Here is a 15,914-nt window from a genome sequence, read left to right on the forward strand (position 1 = left end):
AAAAATTTTTTTTTTTTTTTTTTTTTTTTTTTTTTTTTTTTTAAATTCCTAACCCCTTTTCTAACACTTCAGTAAAAACAGTCTGGGAAAAATGTAGAATGTCATACTTCTGCCACAAGCTAGCTTGGCTGAAAAAACAGGAGGGCTTGATGACCTTAACTGATAGCATTAAGCTTGAGTGATCTTAAATGATGATGTTAAGTCATCTTTAATTTGGTTTTGGTGCTGAGTTTGTATGTTCATTCTCATTCTCCAGTACAAGTCTTTCTGTATTCTGTCCTAAGCTTGCAAGTTTACTCATGTTTGATCAGTTCATGATCCGATAATTGCCTTCCCCCCTCAGAAAATGATTGAGGTTTCCAGCTAGTAGTCTTCACTTATCTTTAACCTGTCATCTTAAAAATACTCTGAGTAAAGACAAGAAGTTAAAAAAAAAAATTAAAAAAAATTAAAGAAACTGAATTAAGCAGCTATTTCTGGTTTTATTTTAGGGTACCTGATCATCAAGATATAGCTTTTGGGGCTTTGCAGCAGGGTACCAATTGCCTTGACACTTTGGGCCATTTTGCAGATGGTGTTGTTGGAGTTTATGAATGTCATAATGCCGGGGGAAACCAGGTCTGTATGCCATTAATTTTTTTTCCGCAGAATGTGATCTTTAAAAAAAAAAAAAAAGAGAAAAGGAAAAAAAAAGAGAGAAAGGAAAAAAGTGAAACTTAGCAGGTACTGTGTACTGGTGATAGGAAGGTGAACCCAAATCAGCAGATCAGTTGTTATAACAGATTGGCTAAATAAGGTCTCTCTCAAATATAATTTGCATTTTCAGGATTAGAATCTGAGCCCAAAGATTCATTCAGTGTGCATCAAATTATCCCCTTCCTTTGTCTCTATTAATACTTGCTTTTACACTGGAGGCCAATAATTTCCTTCCCAGGGGTTTTATACTTGTATAGAAAGCTTTTTTCAATGAATTGGTGTGTTTCATTTTTTAGGGGGGATTTTTACTTGACAAAAGATTTGGATTGTATTAAGCATAAGGCCTACTAAGGTCAGCAAAACAGAAGAATACTTTACTATGATGCCCTATTAGTCATTTCCAATTCGTGCTAGCAGGGTATAAAAAAAACTGTCTTAAATCTGCATTTGGCTTTTCTAGAAAACAGAGGTGCCTAAATGTCATATCCTGTTCACTCACAGTAAAGGGAGTGTTTCAACAAATCCTTTTAATCCTACTCTTAAACTAATTGCAAATGTGTCAAATCTGTAAATGACAGCATTAATTATTTCACAGAATCTATTTATGCAGTTGTGACTTAGTTGTCGTTCACAAAATATACACATACGTGCTCACTGTTTTGTGTGCTGCTTTATCACTAAATTCTTTTCAGAATCAACCTGACTAGAAATCCAATGTAAGATTAATACTTCAAGTACATCTGTTAAAATAGAAGGCTGACCAATTGCAAATCTACTGTTGAATGAGTATCAGAATTTTGCTCGCTCTGATTTAAATTAGAAGGGGAAAACCCTAAAGTCAGACGAAGCCTAAGATAAAGAAGTTATTTCCTGAAGATGTATCGCGTTGATTTGAATGCATTGCCGTCATACATCTGAGATATGCCTCTTTTCCCTATCATTAAAGAGAACGTATCTGGGGAGGCTTTTTCTATTACCTTTATGAAAGTACACTCATCTTTTCAGAACGCCACAGTGTTTTTTAGGAAGGATGGATGTGTCAGAATTGCCTTGGTGCAGAAATATTGGCAGTTTCTGGTCATGTTGTGTATTCTCTATAGATAAACAAAATTATCTTCTTCTTTTAAACTCCCTTGCCCTGAATCTGACCCTCTTTTCTGTGTAGCTGCTTCTGTGAAGCTGGCCTTGACAAACCAATATACACTTGCTATGAACAGGTCCCTGTGAGAAGACATTCAGACAGATTAAGAGGCAGAACATGTCAAAACCAGGTTTTATGTCCAAGCAGAATTTGTATTGGCTTGGAGGGAATGAACAGCATGGGAGAAGAGGGATAGGGAATAAACCAGAGTCTTTAGATCTGTACTATGTTTTTTGCACCTATTCTTATCAAGAGGGTTTGCGGGGGGTTGGGATTAAGACTACTCAGATACTGTAGGCTGTGGAGACCTTCTCCTATAATTTGAAGAGTGTACTCTGGCTTGTGTTCAACAGAAAATGCAAAATTTAAGTCAAAATGGGATTTCTGCATGCCTCTGCCCCCTGCCCAGGTTGGTAGAATTCAGTGATTCAAAAAGTAGATGTGTACCTCTAAAGGGCTGAAGAAATTGTGGTGTATTTGACAATTGGGTACAAATATGTAGGGTTAGGATAAGGAGCTAAAGGTAAAACAAAATGCATCTAGGTGCAAGGGGAAGTTTTCAGGTTAGTGGTGTTCTACTAACTTTATATTTGATTTGACACAGGTTTTTTCAGATGTCCTGATTTTCAAATTGTTACATAGAGCTATCCGATTTCCAGCCTGTGCCCTGAGCACATACACTGCTTGCAATTTTTCTTCTCCTCTGGTGTAGCGGAACTTGCTTAATCTTATCTCTGTTATAGCTAGTCATAGTTCCTGATCACTGGAGGAAATTAGCTATACACTGTTTCGTACCATGAAGGGCCATCACGTAGATGTCTCCAGCAGCAGAGCTTGGAGCTTTTGTGAAGCAGTACCTTCAGCTTTTAAATGTAGTAATTTCTTGCAGGATTTCTGTTGTGTCTGGGGCTCTTACAGGCTTTTGATGGAAGGGTGAAGATGCATAAAGCAGTATTTTCAAGGCTTTAACTTTCTCTGACTGCAGGGTCCCCAAACACAAGTTTTACCACTTCCCTGATAGTATTTTCAGCTGTCACTATTCAGTATAAATCTTACAAGGGGGCGATCTGTTTCAGGGGCGTTTGTGACTCCTGGTAAGCTCTGAAAATAACTTGCTTAATTCCTTAAGTTGCTAAAAGTGGTTATTAATGATTCTTGTTGACATCTTATGAACTGGACAGAACTGAGAGGCAAGTAATTTTGCTGTCATCTGAGATTAACATTTTAAGAGTGAAAGGAAAAGTGATCACCTTAAGGGTTTGATATGCAAATAAAGGGATACACAGTTCTCCTGTCTTTGCTTTGTTTTGCATAGTTGTCATTATTCTAGTACTTTCATAATATGGTACCCGTCTAATGGCTCGCTACCTGTACGATGGTGATTACTTGTAATCACGTGGGTTAGAAGTTCAGATTGTTTCCTGAGCATCTGTTCTCAAAAGAATTTAATCATTGTTAAATCTGCTGAGTTTAAAAGTGATTATGCAAGCCAAAAATTCAGTTATGGTATCAGAAAATAAGTAAAAAAAAAAAAAAGGGGGGGGGGGGATTAGTCATTTAATTTCTTTCTGAAACACTGATTGCTTGCAAAATAACAGGCTTGGCCCTGTATATTTAGGGGTTTGTATTATACAGCTCTGAATCCTCTTTAGTTGCTGGAGAAAAGCTAATTGTGCCATTTTAAGTAGCGACAAGCATGATTTGGATAATTAGCGTGGCTTTAGTCAATAGATCAGCTTCTTTCCTCAAAGGGTAATTAAACAAATGAAGACCAATCTGGATCCTGGAGACCAAACTCTGGGGAGAAAGGCGTGGAGAGAGTCTGAACATCAGCGCAAGATCAGACCCTGTGTAGAAGGATGCTGAGATCAAACAAGCTGGCCGACAGTATATACAGAACAGCTTTTCTTTGCTATTTAAGAGTTGCATCTTTAAATGTATCTAAAGGAAATTCTGTTCTACATCTGCCTTGGATAGGAAGTAATGTTTTCCCTCTACCCTTGATTTTGGCCCTCTTGTGTATTGCTTTCTGGTGGTCTCTATCCTATTAAGAACTACTGTTTCCTCACTGTGGTACATATGCTTTGTTTAGCGTGTGGGTAGGGTGGCCAGTGACGTTGCAGACCAAGCTTTTAGGGTTTATATATATCGTTATACATATATTTTGCATATATAAATCTCTCCTACAAAGAAGATATGGGGGGGTGTAATACACACACATACAGAGAGAGAGAGGGGTAGATAAAAATATAGCTGTACAAATATTTGGGCAAATACTTGGAACCTGAGGACCTGTGTGACTGCCTGCTGTACTTGTGTGAAGCCAGCAGAGGGAGCAAAGAGACAGCCCAGCCCTGAGCTGACCTGGGGATACTGAAGCAGTGGGAATTACTGTATTTGAAGAGGACCTTTTTTTCCTCTCCTGCTCTGTGGGAAGCAATGAACTGTTCTAATGTGCATATATAGCTGTTTACAGGATTTGAACCTGTACTATACATGCAGAGATAGCATGTGCTCATTGTGCATACGTTAATATATACAATTTTGTACATTTTTTTTTTCCTTCCTTTAGGAATGGGCCTTAACAAAGGACAAGTCGGTGAAACATATGGATTTGTGCCTTACTGTTGTAGACAGAGCACCTGGTTCACTAATAAAACTTCAGGGCTGTAGGGAAAATGACAGCAGACAGGTTAGTATGTTGTGAATGCACTCTGCAAACAGTGGGGAAAACAAGGGTTGTGAAAGAGAATGCAAGAACGTGCACTGGTAATCATATCTTCTATCCATTTTACTCTTCACTCTGTCTTGCTGTTGTGTGTGTGTGTGTAAAGTTAGGATGCATGACATCTGGGAAGAGCAGCAGGAATAAGCTTGTGTACTGAGCTTTTCTTTTCATAGGCCAGTGACAATCTTTTATGAACATCTAGAGATTTTATCCCAACGGTGGCCTTATGTAAAGGTTTCACCCAGCAGCACTGATGTGTAACAGTCTTCAACTGCAACGTCTGTTTTCTGAAATAGAATACGTGTTCCACAACGTATTTTTCAAAGGTCTTGTGCAGTGAAGTTTGAAGATTATGTAGTCTGTGTCTCAGAAGAGCGTGGTTTGGCTTTCCTTTCTTCTTTTCAGCTGTGACCTGTTTATGTGACAGCACTAGACTCCTTCAATTCATTTTTATTAATGCAGCTTTGTAACTTCATCTATTTCCCACGCCTGAGGAAAATCACATTTGCAGAGTCATACCATCTTTTTGATCTTCAACTCTTTCTGCGAAGTCATCGGTTCTGATTGTCTGCCAGCTTTCTTCCTTCTGTATCTCAATTTTTGCAGACAGATAACTGAAATGCTCTTCCTTGATGAAGGAAGAATATTTTTGCCACTTTTCAGAAAAGAAAACTAAGGAAGCAAGATTTTCTTGATAAGGTTTAAAGGCACAATATGTTAGAAATACAACAGAAAAACTTTTTTTTTTTTAACATCCTGTATTTGGGATTTACTCAATCCTTTGCATCACCTTGGGCAAAGAGCTTCTAACAGCACAGATTGACTGGTTGTCTTCTGTACAATTGAAAGGTGTCTGACAGATTTGTGGATTTCTGTAAAGTTGTCTTTAGTGATTGTGCTTCTTCTCTACGTTCAGAATTGTAGTGTTATGTGGATGGGTTTTGTGATTTTTATGTTTTTTCTTCATACCAAAAGCTTCGTACAGGTAACATGGTGTGACAGTGTATTTGAGAAGGGCTGAAGTAGAGGAAAATGATCTGGTGTGTTCTGTATCTATTGCAGTGTGTTAGCTGAATGAATTGTTGTTTTGGCAAGGGTTGCCATAACTTACTTACTCTTATTCAAGGATCATCTAAACTGCGTACTCTTACTGCAGTTTTCACAGCTTTCCCAAGCACAAGCCAGGGAAGCTTACGAAGACTTCAAAGGACAGGATGTAGAACTTATCCTTTTCCCGCTTGTCCAGCTCAATAACTGTATTTTCTCTTTCAGAAATGGGAACAAATTGAAAGCAATTCTAAACTGAGGCACGTTGGCAGCAACCTCTGTCTAGACAGCCGAAATGCCAAAAATGGTGGTCTCACCGTTGAGATCTGCAGTCCTTCTTTGTCACAACAGTGGAAATTCACACTTAACCTGCAGCAGTAGAAGGACTTACAAGCAAAATGCTGGTTTGATTCATAGACGTTGGGCAAAGTTTTGATTGAATTACTGATGTATTTCTTAAAACTTTCCACGGAACTTATATACCTCAGTATTCCACCTTTATCTGAAAGTAGGAGAGTGCTGAAGCAGACACCAGGGATCCAGGGGACTTGGAGCACTGCAAAGATGTCACTGAACATGACTGCAGCACGATTCCTTCTTGGTGCGAAGACTTCAATGGTTCCTTTCTGTCTTCAGTTACATACTTGCACAGCAGATAATTAACTCTAGGAACAACTGATGTATGATAAAAAAAGGATCTGAAGAAACACCTGTGGGGAAACAGGGTGTGGGAGGGAGGGTGGGAAAAATTACTAGGAGAAGGTAATTTGAAAACTCCATTTGCATAGAAATCATGGTTTGTCATTTCCAGAAACAGAAGTGTCATTTTGAAGGTTTTTTTCTCCTGTGTGTACTTGGTAATTTGAATATGAACTTTTCTATGATGGACTCTAAATATAAATATATAAAAGTATATATATTGTCAGCTCCCAATGATTTATATCAGTTTCATCATCCTATAATTATCAACAAAGTGATTGACATATGTATAACGAGAAATTGGATTGGAACGCTAGGAGAGTGAAACTTTATGAAGGTGCGGATTTTGTGCTGCTGAGTATGATGTCCGTGCTAACACTGGATGCTTTTGCTTTGCAAACTGGATCTACTTCTTAACACTTCGCCCTCACTGGAGATCATGAAACTCAGGAGGAGAAAGAAAATAGCAGAATAAGCCAATGCATCTGCACAGATGATTGCTTGGATTGTTTATTCCAACTTGGAAATTCATTACATGTGCTCTGGATAACGTTAAACTTGTATTTGATATTTGTGTTGATACTTTCTGTAGTACTTTGTCTTTAAAATACTTCTTCCTTTGTTACAAAATTATATAAACAGTGCAGATCTTTCATGCAGCCATGTGGGTTCAGCAGAGTTTTATTCTGGGCCCTAATGAGAAAAATTTCTTTGTCTCAAACTCCCCTTTTGAGTTGTAGAAATAAGATAGAATAGTAACGTCACTGTCAACAGCACAAGATCTGAATTTTAATTTGCAAGGATGAGCAGCTATGTAATATCTCTGAATTGCACTTGCTTAATTTATAGACCTACTACTGGGGAATTTTCTTCCATTTTGTTTTTTTAAATGGAGCTTTTGAATGGATTCAGGCTTGGCTCTGGGAATCAGCCTGGATACCAGCAGATCCTATGTGTTTTTAACCATAGAACCTGTGCATTTTGCAGCTTCAGTCCAGCTGATGTCATTTTTATATTAAAATATTACTGTCAAAGTTAACCCCAACTTTGACCTGTCCTTTCTTATGTTTGCATAGACTATATACTTTTTTTATTAAAAGCAAATGCTTCAATGAGCTTTTAAAATGAAAAAGGAAAGGTAAATAAGTACTAATAAGCGAGACAGCATTGACAAAAATTAGTGCAGACATGCAGTGCCAGGAAGTGGTTTTAGTAAGATGATGGATCTCGGAAAAATTTAAGGGTTGATCCTAAGGAGATGAAAAACATCTGGTGTACTGTAATATGCTGGTACAGTTCCCTTCTTTCTTTGTTCCTGGAAGTAAAGTGGTTCCCAATTTTTCAGTTTCCTCTTGCTGCATCTATACATTAGGTGTCGATGTGGTATTCTTCTGGGCAAAATGGCTTTAACTGTGCCAGTCAGTGTGCCCATAAAATACCTTGTGTCTGAAGTTAGGACTTGCAAATACCTGCATACCTTTTGGATGGGGACATGGAATCCTGTTTCTCCCATCCATCATCTGACTACTTTTCTGAATAATTAATTTCCTCTCTCCCCCCCTTCTTCACAATCCACTTTCTCCAAAACTTGCCTGTTTTAGAGGCCATACAGTGGATAAACTCTTTTTCAGCTTTTAGTCTCTCCCTATGTGTAGCCTTTTAACCTAGCTGAGAACTTGAACAACGTGATTCATAAACATAGCAGTAGCTTTCTTCATATTCTGGAAAAATAAATGCTGAAATATGGGCTCAGCAGCAAGTCAGGTTTTTTGAGGTTTTGAAAAACAGAATTTAAAAGTAAAAAAACCCAATGACTGAGCTTCTACCATGGAGGTATTTCCATTTGCAACTTTGATCATAGTAAGGGTAGTACTAACTGAAATCAGCAGTAGCAACTCTGAATATTGACCTGCTGCTTATCTCTGAATCAGAATTGCTAGTAAAAAAAAAAAAAATCCATATTCCACCTCTTACGTCTTCAATGTCAACTGCTATCATAGAAAGTAGGAATATTGTCAGTAATTCCCCATGGATGCTGTGCATAGGGGTTTTAATCTAGGAGCTGTATGTCTCTCTTCTTTGGGAGAACCAAGTGGTATCCTTTTGTTATGTTTACATGACAGCGTGCCAAAGTTACTTACTGTGATTTTAGGGGTTTTTAATGTTGATGAAATTTGCCCATTGAAAGATTAATTAAGAGCCCTTGAAGCAAATTGTGATGGAGTCTCCTGAGAACTTTTCTTACCGTCTTCAGAGCAAGAATGGTGATATTGTTTGTTTTGCAGATTTTCAAAACATAGTTTGGAAACTGTTTTTTCAGTTGGTTTGAAAAGTCTGCTGTACAGAGCTTGTACTTTGTTCATTTTATAGATGGAAACCATCCTTGAAAAATTGTTTAACTTAAATAAAGAAGAATGCTTTATAGATAAATGCGTGGTGGTTAATGTAACTGAGTAAACCCAAGAAGTCTGCCTGGAGCTTGTAGACTGAAGTAGTTTTCAAATGCTGCAGTTCACTTGGCTGTTTCATAAAGTTCCTCTTCTAAAAGTGTGTATATGTGGGTGTATATTTGCATTCATAAAAAGATAATTTGTTTGTATTTAAATTTATATAACTTTGAGGAAATTGTCATATTTTAGAAGCTGCTTTACATTGAGGAGTGAGTTAACACTGACTGTAGTCACCTGAAAATACGCTGTTAAGGCACTCCCCCCTCCTGCCCCGTTAGGTCTAATCTTCTCAAGACTTCCACTGTCCCTCTCTTTGCTGCCCAAAATCACTATGCCAGGCAGGACAGGGCCTCCTCCAGCCGGCAGGATGATTGCAGCAGCAGCAGCTCTCGTAGCTGACTGGGGTGCCTGCCCTCATCTGCTCACGTTGTCTTTCTGCTCTCTCTAATTCAGAGGTCTGGGGTGCACTTGCAGCTAGATCTTAAATACCCCATATTTATATATTAAAAAAAAAAAGACTTTTTTTTTTTTTAAAGAAAGGTATTTTTGAAGGCAAATACTTCACAGGTCTAGTTTAGAAAGTTTGCAAACAAGCTTGCACTGGCAGAGTTGGGAAAGGACCAAATGCTCCACGGTAGGTGACGGAGAAGTGCGCAAGGGTGAGATTCTCCTGCTGCTGTAGGAGTAAGTGGGGCTGCAGCTGGGGCACGGTGCTCCGTGATGGCATCGCCTTGGTGGAGGTGGGCTGTGAGCTAAACGGGTAGGGGATGGTATGGTGCTCTCCGGGAGGGTAAATGGGAAGCAGGAGAATGAATGAAGTTAAAAAAAAAAAAAAAAAAAAAAATCTACTTTGTGTTGTTTTGTCCGGCTTCCAGGATGCCTCAAGTCAGTTCTTGGGGCACATCCTTCTTTTCCACCCTGTGGCATACAGGACTAGGATCCTTGCTCCTGGTCTAAAAAACGTAGCTTTACAGTTAGCCCAAGGACATGATCAGCTAGCATAACCTGCGGGAAAGATTTAAACACTTCTACTCTTTTAGTTGTACTGACAGGAAGATTTTTACTTATCACACTGCAGGAAACGAGAGTTCTTGGGTGCGAACTTACTCTCCCTGTGTAAGTCAGAAGTCAGTGACTAGTTGTCACCTTTCAAAAGTCTAAATTAAATCAAGCAAATAGATCTTTAATACTTACGGTTGGCAAAAATAAGAAGGCCCTGTCAATCTGCAGTAAACAAAAGAAAACAACCTTGTATTTGCAGACTCTATCTGAGAACTGAAATGCGGATTCTCCATCTTAAATGCCCTTTGACACCTGTGAGCTGACAGGTAATACTAAAAGATGATTACAACAGGCTTCTGGCAGTAGAAGCTTTTAATCTAATCCAATGTTAAATGTAGAAGTCTGTCTCTTACATTTCTGCCTAGAGTCTTACACATTTTCTGTGCGTATGGTTCTCAGACTTCTAAGTATCAGGACTGAATGAACCTTCCAGCAAATTTCACATTATTTCTGACTAGAAGTCCATTGTTTCCTTTGCCTTATGCCCAAGCATATATATGAAAACAGTTTCCTATTCAGTGTAATCCATTTTCTGGAATTTCAGGTCATGCTTTTTAGCCAATTCCTATGCATGGGTTTACTCTGCTTGTGGGTCACTGTGCATAAAACCAGATATGCTTATACCCTTTTATAAGGGAATGTTGAACCTTTCCTCGTTGTGGATTAACAAAAGTATATTTTAAATCCTGAATTTTCAAGAAGATGTCTGTGTGTGTTTGGAAAGGAAGCTGAATATTGGGAGAGATTAAAAGGCTGTAACCTGCTTGAGGTAAGGTCTGTTGTCTTGCTTAAAGTGGGTCCTATAGAGCATTCTCCAGTTCCTCTCTGGGGTGTTACTGCTATAACCTTAGTTATTTTAAAATGTTATATTTTTGTATACAAATGCCAGCATCTATTTTGGCTTACTTAGATGTATATTAAATGTAGATACTCTATAAAATTTATGCAGTCCTGAGTTGCATGCGTGCATCACCTGTGTCCTCATTCAGCCTGAAATACAATGAACAATTTCATAGCAATAACTTGTTACAGAACACTCTAGCAAGAGGCTTGTTCCTGTACAGAATGATTTCAAATGAATAGAAACCACTGAAAAAAATAGTCTGGGATAATAAGCCATGATTACAGAATGAGCACAAATGTCAGGGTTGCATCTTTTGTTAGACTGCACATTTTATTTACAGATTAACTTCCAGTAGCTATTTTAAGATCTGCTAGTAATCAAGCTTAAAAATTGGGAATAAAGTCAGTCCACAGATGTTCTCTCTGTACAGCCCTCCAAGAGGCTGTCTGAATGGGTGCAAAATACCCTTTTGATTTGATTTCTTGCAGCACAGCAGCATGTTGTTGCTCTGTATGCAGGAAGAGGGACCTGTTGGACTTCAAGTCCCTATTTCTACCCAGCAGATGTTTTTAATCCAAGGATTTGGGGGAGGGGGTTGTTTTTTGCTTTTTGTGTTTGTTTTTTTTAATTAAAAAAGTTCTGGAAGTAGCAAATAGCTATGTTTTCTGCCATATCTGTATTAATTAATCCTCAGCTTTGGTAATCTGGGCATTATGGTAAAAAGGGGGTTAGAAAATGACCACCAAGCGTCTGTTCTCTGGTTGCGTGGTGAGCACCACTTCTGCAGAACGCTTTTCTCTTAACTTTTGTGCTACCCTTCTTCCTGTCCAGCAAGTTGTTTCTGAAGTGGACGTGAGGTGGATTCCTACGTGGCAGCTCCATCCTCAGCTGAGCCAGCCTGTTTGTTGCTGCTGGACGCTGATCCTGCCTCTGCTCCCTTGTGCTAGCCTTGGTGCCCCTTCCACGAGACAATTAAGTGAATAAAGCAGCAGGACAAGATTAATTTTATTTTTTTTCTCTCTATCTTGGAGAGTTGAGTTGGCCTTTTGAAGGGTCTAGAGAGCTGGAGTTGGCACAAAGTGGCAGGGTTTCATAACCAGAAGCAGGCAAGTGAGGAAGATGTTGAATTTTTCCCCCTCCCCAGCACCAGTAAAACATAAAAGCAGCTTGTCTGTCCTGTGGAGCAGTGGGACCTGGCATCTGCTCAAGGTATTGCTCCTCCCTGCTCTTCACGGTGCGACTTTGGATACAGTTTTGTCACTGTCCTATGCCGATCTGTGAACTAGCAGCAGTTAAAAGGAGCATTCGGAACGCCTTGTGGCGAGCCAGCGTGCGGCGTAAGGGAGGTTGGCAAAAAAACCCAACCCCATGGAAAGAGTGTTGTTACTTTCAGTAGGTGAAAGCCATTCGAGCTTGGCTTAACTAGACTGTAAAATCAAACCTCTTGTTTTCGTGAGAGCGCCTGAGCTGAGGGATGTTCTATTTTGCTTTCCAGCTGAGATGCCTTTAATAATAATAACTATTATTATTACTTATACAAAACAGCCTTATTGCTGATATCTGAGTCTTAAGCGAGCAGTTCGTGTAGTGGCAAGGGAGGAGGAAGAGGGAGCAAGAGAGAGAAAAACTTTTTTAAGTTGCATCAAGGTGTTGGTTTCAACATCAAGCTAATATTTGATAGGGACTTTCCTATTTGGAAACTTTGGTTTAGATGATCTTGAGAAAGAAAATGCTCTATCTTGCGCACAGTTTGTGTTTTGTGCGGCATGGTGCAAACCATACTGGTGTTAGGCTCTCTGCCAGCTGGTTTCAGAGTTGTATGAAGGTGTTGCTTTTACTTTTCCTCTTGTACAAGTTATGTGAGAGAGGGTGGCATCTTTAGGTCACTGGTGAGGGTCAGGGCTTCTGTCACAGGAGCTACAAAAGATGACACACTTACTGGTATCCTGAGGTCTAGGTAGAAAAGATGAAAAAAAAGTGAAGCGGACATAGTTTAGTGGGCATGGTGGTGTTGGGTTGGCAGTTGGACTCTATGATCTTAAAGGTCTTTTCCAACCTAAACGATTCTATGGAAGAAAAGAGGTGCAAAATGAGAGGTTGTGGAGAAGCAGCTTCAGAGCTGCAGCTTAGAATGTATTTCAATGTTAGTAAATTCATAGTTTAAGGTAAAATGAGATCTAGGTGTCCTGTGCTCTACAGCTTAAGCTGTGACATCTTTGACAGTGATATCTGTGCCAAGTCCTCAGCTTCTCTTTGGATGCAACCTCTGACAAGAGCATTCAATTCAGATGTAAAGGACTGGATACAATTTTCAAAAGTGTTTAGGACAGTCAGTTTTTAAAAATAAAATTTAGGCAGTTAAACATCTTGGGAAATTGATGAATTTGAGAATTAGGAAATCTTATTCTTCAGCTGATCTAATTCTCTTCTTGTCAGCTATTCTAAGTTTGTTTTAATGAGTAATTGGTTCCAGGCTGAATGTCTAGCTTCAACTCCCAGCCATTTCGTCTGCTAGTTAAGTTTCATTCCCCAAAATATTCTTTGTATCAGAGCTTCTGGAGTCTGATTCTGTCATCCCTTAACTTTTCCCCTTACAGACAGAACCTCTTAAACTAGCTGAGAAGCAGTTTTTTCAGATCATCCATTGCCACAGCTGTCCCCTGAGCTGTCCTCAGTGCAGATGGAGGGATGGTGAGGAATGAAGGTCTTCCTCTTGACTCCAGTAAAAATAGGATGATGCTTTTATGGCTGTTACTGGTGTAAGATTCCTACTGATCCTTACCACTCATGTTGTACTTTGTAATACAAGCCAGCCAGCTTTTAGACAGTGCTCTGAGAGGCTCTGAGTCAATGCTCCTGAGGGGTGGTCCATCTTCCCTGGCTTCCAGCAAATCCAGCATAGCAAGGTAAATCGATGTTGGACCTGTAAGCGATAAGACAGGGGTTTTGGAGGTTTGGGGTTTTTTTGGATGAAAACAGTTAACAAAACACTGCTAGATGTCCACAAGCAGTGCTTGCAGGCTGCTGATCCGAACTGATATTCTTGAGGGTCTGTCAGTTTGCTCAGGGAACATCCCCAAAATTGGTTGTCTGCCTGGGATCTCAGACCTGTTGTGGTTCCCATTTTTCAGAACAGGAGTATGTGCTGGAATAGATCAAAGTATTCACCCAGCGTGCTGGTAAATCTTATGAGACGTGAGGAAAATGGAATAAGCGAGGCAGACATAGCTCAACTACAAGCCGAGTGGCACAGAGCAGATGCCATGGCTGACTTTCTTTCCCTTTTAATTTGAAGCCCTTTTTCAGCAAGGAGCAGGAATTGTCTTGCTCCATCTGATTCGAGCTGAAAAGACATGATGACTGTACAAGAAGAGGTTAAATGGTGAACAGTAAGGAGAATACGGATAAGGAGTTAACTCTTGGTTGTTCTTTACAAACAGTGAATGACAAGGCAAAAAAGGGTGTTTTCAGGTACCAAGTTTAAGACAAAAGTACTTCACACTGTTGAAAATTACTCCATGGATGTGAAAGCCCTTTCAGTGAAAAAAAGGGCTGTAAAACATGCAAACATCTCAAACATGCACCAGGAAGTCTCTAGGTCAGAGACTGATGGGAGCTTGAAGGGCAGGTGGAGGAAATATTACTTGGTGTTACTCTCATTCCATTGATCTTTCCTTAGGCATTTGGCTACGGGGTTATCTCATCCTTTGGTCCGTCTTGGCTAACAGTTTCCAGCTGAAGTGCCCTGGGTAGCTCATACCTGAGACTGGACAAGCAGGGGATGCAGAGAGCATCTTGGAGAACAGCAGGCTCAGTAAGCAACGGTGCATCGCCAGGAACGTGCTGACTGAGCACACCCCGAAGCGATTACCAAGCAGCTGATATTTCATGTGCCAGGTGGAGATTCCCATCTCCAGCTCTTGTTTCAAATTACCTTTCTTTGCTACAGCTTACTTACAAAGTGGTCTCCTTAACCTCTTGCAATAAAACGTGAGGTTTTTGGTTGATTTTGATATTATAATGGCAAATGGCTGCAGAAAGTATTTAAATTTCAGACTTTCACCTCAAAAGATGAAACATGAAAAAATGAGCCTAGAAAAGATCAGGAAATTAATTTTGTATTTTATTGTGAATAGCAGAAGTCTAGTGCCTTCAGGGATCAAATTCCACATGCCATTTTAAGACTTTCCTTCCTATCCAAAACTGCTACAGGTATAAACCCATAGGAATCAGCATTCTCGATAGCCTCTTAGGTGGAAGATGGCATCTTTGACATTCTGGGGTCTCTTCATTGCACAGTCCCTAAGGACAGTCTTTGAGAGCTTCTGAAGAAAACAAGTTTTTGTAGACTTCTGAAAACATGCCATGGGATTTTCCATTAGCCTGGATGCAATGATGTTTGTGCTGCATTTGAATTTAGACCTTTATTAACAGTGCTTGGAGAAAGGCTTGTATGAGCTTCTGAATCTCCTCACCAGGTGCAAAGGGGGTCCTGGTTCACCATTGCTAGAGAAATGATGACGAAAAGGGGAAATGGCTTTTGGAATCTGGGAACTCCTGCACGATGGTGGGGCAGGTTCCCACCAATCCCGTGTTTGTTGGTGCCAGTACTGTACTTCTGTGATCCATTTCTTATGGATGAAAACAAGTTCTGGCAACAAAGCTGAAGACATGCAAGGCCCATTGAGTGACTTCCTAGAAAAGTAAAAAAAAAAAAAAAAAAAAAAAAGCATTCACTTTAACATTGAGAAGAAAAGGAATATCTTATTTAGACCTGGCCAAATAAAAGGTCATTTCATGGGGGACACAAAGGGTAGGCCCAAATCCGTGTGAGTGGAACGTGGCCTCTTAGCCTGCTCGCTCTGTTCTGGCTTTGCCTGAATATTTGCATCGGAGGTGGCGTTCACGTTGGCGTCGCTCCCTGCATCTACAAAGGCTGGAGCAAGAGTAGCCACAAATGTGTGTTAAGCACGTTGTTGAGCTGGGGTTGTGGTGCGTGAAGGGCTCTGTTAGCGAGCTGATGCTTTCTGTTTTGTCAGGGGCTGCCTTTCAGGGCAGGGGAGGTTACCACACGCCGCTCGCAGGAAAAATTTGGGGGGATTGTACGTACAAAAGAGGCTGAGTGTAAGCTATCCACAGAGCTTGTCTGTCTGCTTCTCTGTACGGTACGGTTATTTCTGTGTTCACCTATACCTACCAGCCCACTGCTTCTTTTTTTTTATCTGTGGGAAGTGGCCTTCCCTTTCC

At 39.9% G+C, this 15,914-nt stretch overlaps 1 protein-coding gene across 1 annotated transcript in view; it reads left to right on the forward strand.

Annotated features, from left to right (window-relative positions):
* Positions 1–7,213, forward strand: part of GALNT2 (polypeptide N-acetylgalactosaminyltransferase 2) — a 99,083-nt gene extending 91,870 nt beyond the window's left edge. The window contains exons 14-16 of the mRNA XM_010562670.1: positions 492–618; positions 4,410–4,529; positions 5,838–7,213. Of these exons, the coding sequence (XP_010560972.1) occupies positions 492–618; positions 4,410–4,529; positions 5,838–5,993 (403 nt within the window). The 3' untranslated portion in view covers positions 5,994–7,213. The remainder of the gene's footprint in view (positions 1–491; positions 619–4,409; positions 4,530–5,837) is intronic.
* The last annotated feature ends 8,701 nt before the right edge of the window (positions 7,214–15,914 follow it).

This window comes from Haliaeetus leucocephalus, unplaced genomic scaffold, assembly GCF_000737465.1.
Source record: "Haliaeetus leucocephalus isolate CR32 unplaced genomic scaffold, Haliaeetus_leucocephalus-4.0 Scaffold162, whole genome shotgun sequence".
NCBI classification, from domain to species: domain Eukaryota; kingdom Metazoa; phylum Chordata; class Aves; order Accipitriformes; family Accipitridae; genus Haliaeetus; species Haliaeetus leucocephalus.